Here is a 2,414-nt window from a genome sequence, read left to right on the forward strand (position 1 = left end):
ATATTTTTTTTTTGTTTTTTGAAAAAGCAGTACGATGAAAATTAATCGTCAATATTTTGAAATTTTATACAGGTTATATTGACAAAATAATAATAATAATAATTATTATTATTATTATTATTATTATTATTATTATTATTAGTAGTAGTAGTAGTAGTAGTAGTAGTAGTAGTAGTAGTAGTAGTAGTAGTATCTATCAATATTCATTTACTTTTCTAATCTAAGTGTGACGCAACAAACTTTAATGTATACAAAAACACCTCAGTACTTTAAAGGGGAAATAGCCAGCCAAAAATAAGAAAGTTCTTTGTTCTGGATTTCTTCACTGGTCCAGACACACAAAATAAGAATAGTATCTGACAATACAAATATGATGCAACAATATATTGTAATTGCAATATTTTTTTACTAAAGACTTCTGCCCATTGATAAATTTTTCTATCAGTATCCTTAATACAAATCTAGGTATTGTACATTTTTTTGAAGTTAAAAATTACATATTTTAATATCATACCGATTCATGATTCGACTTTTACATTACGTCTTTCAGAAAAATTACTGGAAGTGTACTCATAATAACTTTCCTTTTCATAAATAGAAATTAGATTCAGTACATAATTAAGACTACTGTCTGGCCCAATATGTGAACCATTTTTCACATTCAGAATGCATTATTCTACTCCTTGTTTACTGTCATAACTGGGGCCTAGCTGTCACTGAGATTTTGGCAACAGCGCATTAAGAATTGACCTACTTTAATCTAAGACTGCTTAGGGCTACAAGAAAATGAAAACATATGTATGCATGCATGCTTGTATTATATACGACATGGAGTTACAAAACATACATACGAGTATACTGTATGTATGTTTATATATATATATATATATATATATATATATATATATATATATATATATATAATATATATATATATATGGGTGTGTATAATCTGTTATATATATATATATATATATATATATATTATATATACGCGTATATATGCGTGCGTTTGTGTGTGTGTTATTACTTTATTTATATTACAATTATATTCGATATCTTACCTGGACATAATTATCCAGGGCTGCACCAGTAGGCAGAGACACTATCATATCACTTCACCACACATTCTAGAGAGCTCGGTGTTCTAATCCTGCGTCGAGTCCTCAAGAGAGAAATTAAAAGGATATTTAAACTTGTTAAACTCTTTCACGAGAGGGAGTAAAAAAATCGCATTTGTCTGGCTGGCTTTGCGGGAGCTTCACTTTGGCACCAAACACGCTTCCACTAAACTTGCTGTTGGCGTGATGTTAAAGGATTTGCTCTGTTTTTCTACTTAAGTCTTCCAAAACATGTTAAGGGTTACTATGGGCACTCTCGGGGGCTCTCCAGTGGGTTTTACATTCCTGTATTTAAACGGAAGAAGAGCTTTTAATGGGTGTACTTTTAATCCGACGGCAAAGTTTTTTTAAACATCGAAGTTCGTGAATTCGACTTGCAGATAATCTCTCATCACAAAGTTTTGTATATCGTCACAACTTCCGATTGCAGCATAAACTTCACGATAAATAATGGTACATATTCTCCTGCATTACCACTTCAACCAGAAATATAACAAACCTATTGCTTTTCTATCACAACTGACAATAGTCGTGTCGGTTACAACCCGATAAGCGACAGTGGGCCGAAGCGCAAGAGGGTGCCGTCCTCTCACCACGCATGCTGTTGGGAGACTGAGTCTGATCTGAGTGAAGGCAAGCTCACTCTCTCCCCTTACACTAAGACTGACTCAGGCTTTTGACTCTTGTGGTCTTTCCCCAACTAATTTATCTTAACCAAAGAGGTTTTTCAGTTCTTTTACAGTACAGACTTTGCTGCATTAGTAAACAATCTTTGCATTTTCTAAGTTTCCGTATCCAGCAGAGTAAGAAAACGTTTTAGATAGGCTACATCAAAGGGATGCAAGTTTATATTGTAACTGAAGAAAATGAACCAAGTTTATGTAAAAACAAGTTCATTATGCACGTGAGGTTGTCAAAATAAAGTCATATTGTTCCACAACCTAATCTAATCTGGCACTGTACATTATCGTGTCAGGCAGACGTTTACAAGCAAAATGTGTAGTCAAATATTTCCACTCTTCTTTATCTTAATGCTATCATTTTCACTTACGTGTCTACTTACTGTACGTGTGTACTCTCTTCGTGTCTACTTACTGAACGTGTGTCGTAGCTTATATGTTCTCAAAGATTAACTTTTGTAGTTCTTCAGTTTTGCTCAGCAGTAACTTTAGTCTTAGTATTATTAATGTGAATGCATGTAGATTGCGTGTGAATTGCTCGAACCTACACTTTCAAGTAATTGCTGCTTTCAAACGGTTCTCCTTAGACCGAACATTATTGTTGCTGCGTCAA

General features: G+C 33.4%; 1 protein-coding gene across 2 annotated transcripts in view; it reads right to left on the minus strand.

Moving 5' to 3' along the window:
* LOC136838770 (uncharacterized) overlaps positions 1–1,772 on the minus strand; it is a 53,257-nt gene extending 51,485 nt beyond the window's left edge. The window contains exon 1 of one of the 2 annotated variants that reach the window (XM_067104272.1): positions 1,065–1,772. In XM_067104272.1, coding sequence (XP_066960373.1) covers positions 1,065–1,112 — 48 coding nt within the window. In that variant the 5' untranslated portion in view covers positions 1,113–1,772. The remainder of the gene's footprint in view (positions 1–1,064) is intronic. The other variant, XM_067104273.1, reaches the window with a different exon arrangement.
* Between the last annotated feature and the right edge of the window lie 642 nt (positions 1,773–2,414).

The sequence above is a fragment of the Macrobrachium rosenbergii genome, chromosome 5, assembly GCF_040412425.1.
Source record: "Macrobrachium rosenbergii isolate ZJJX-2024 chromosome 5, ASM4041242v1, whole genome shotgun sequence".
In the NCBI taxonomy this organism is placed as follows: Eukaryota; Metazoa; Arthropoda; class Malacostraca; order Decapoda; family Palaemonidae; genus Macrobrachium; species Macrobrachium rosenbergii.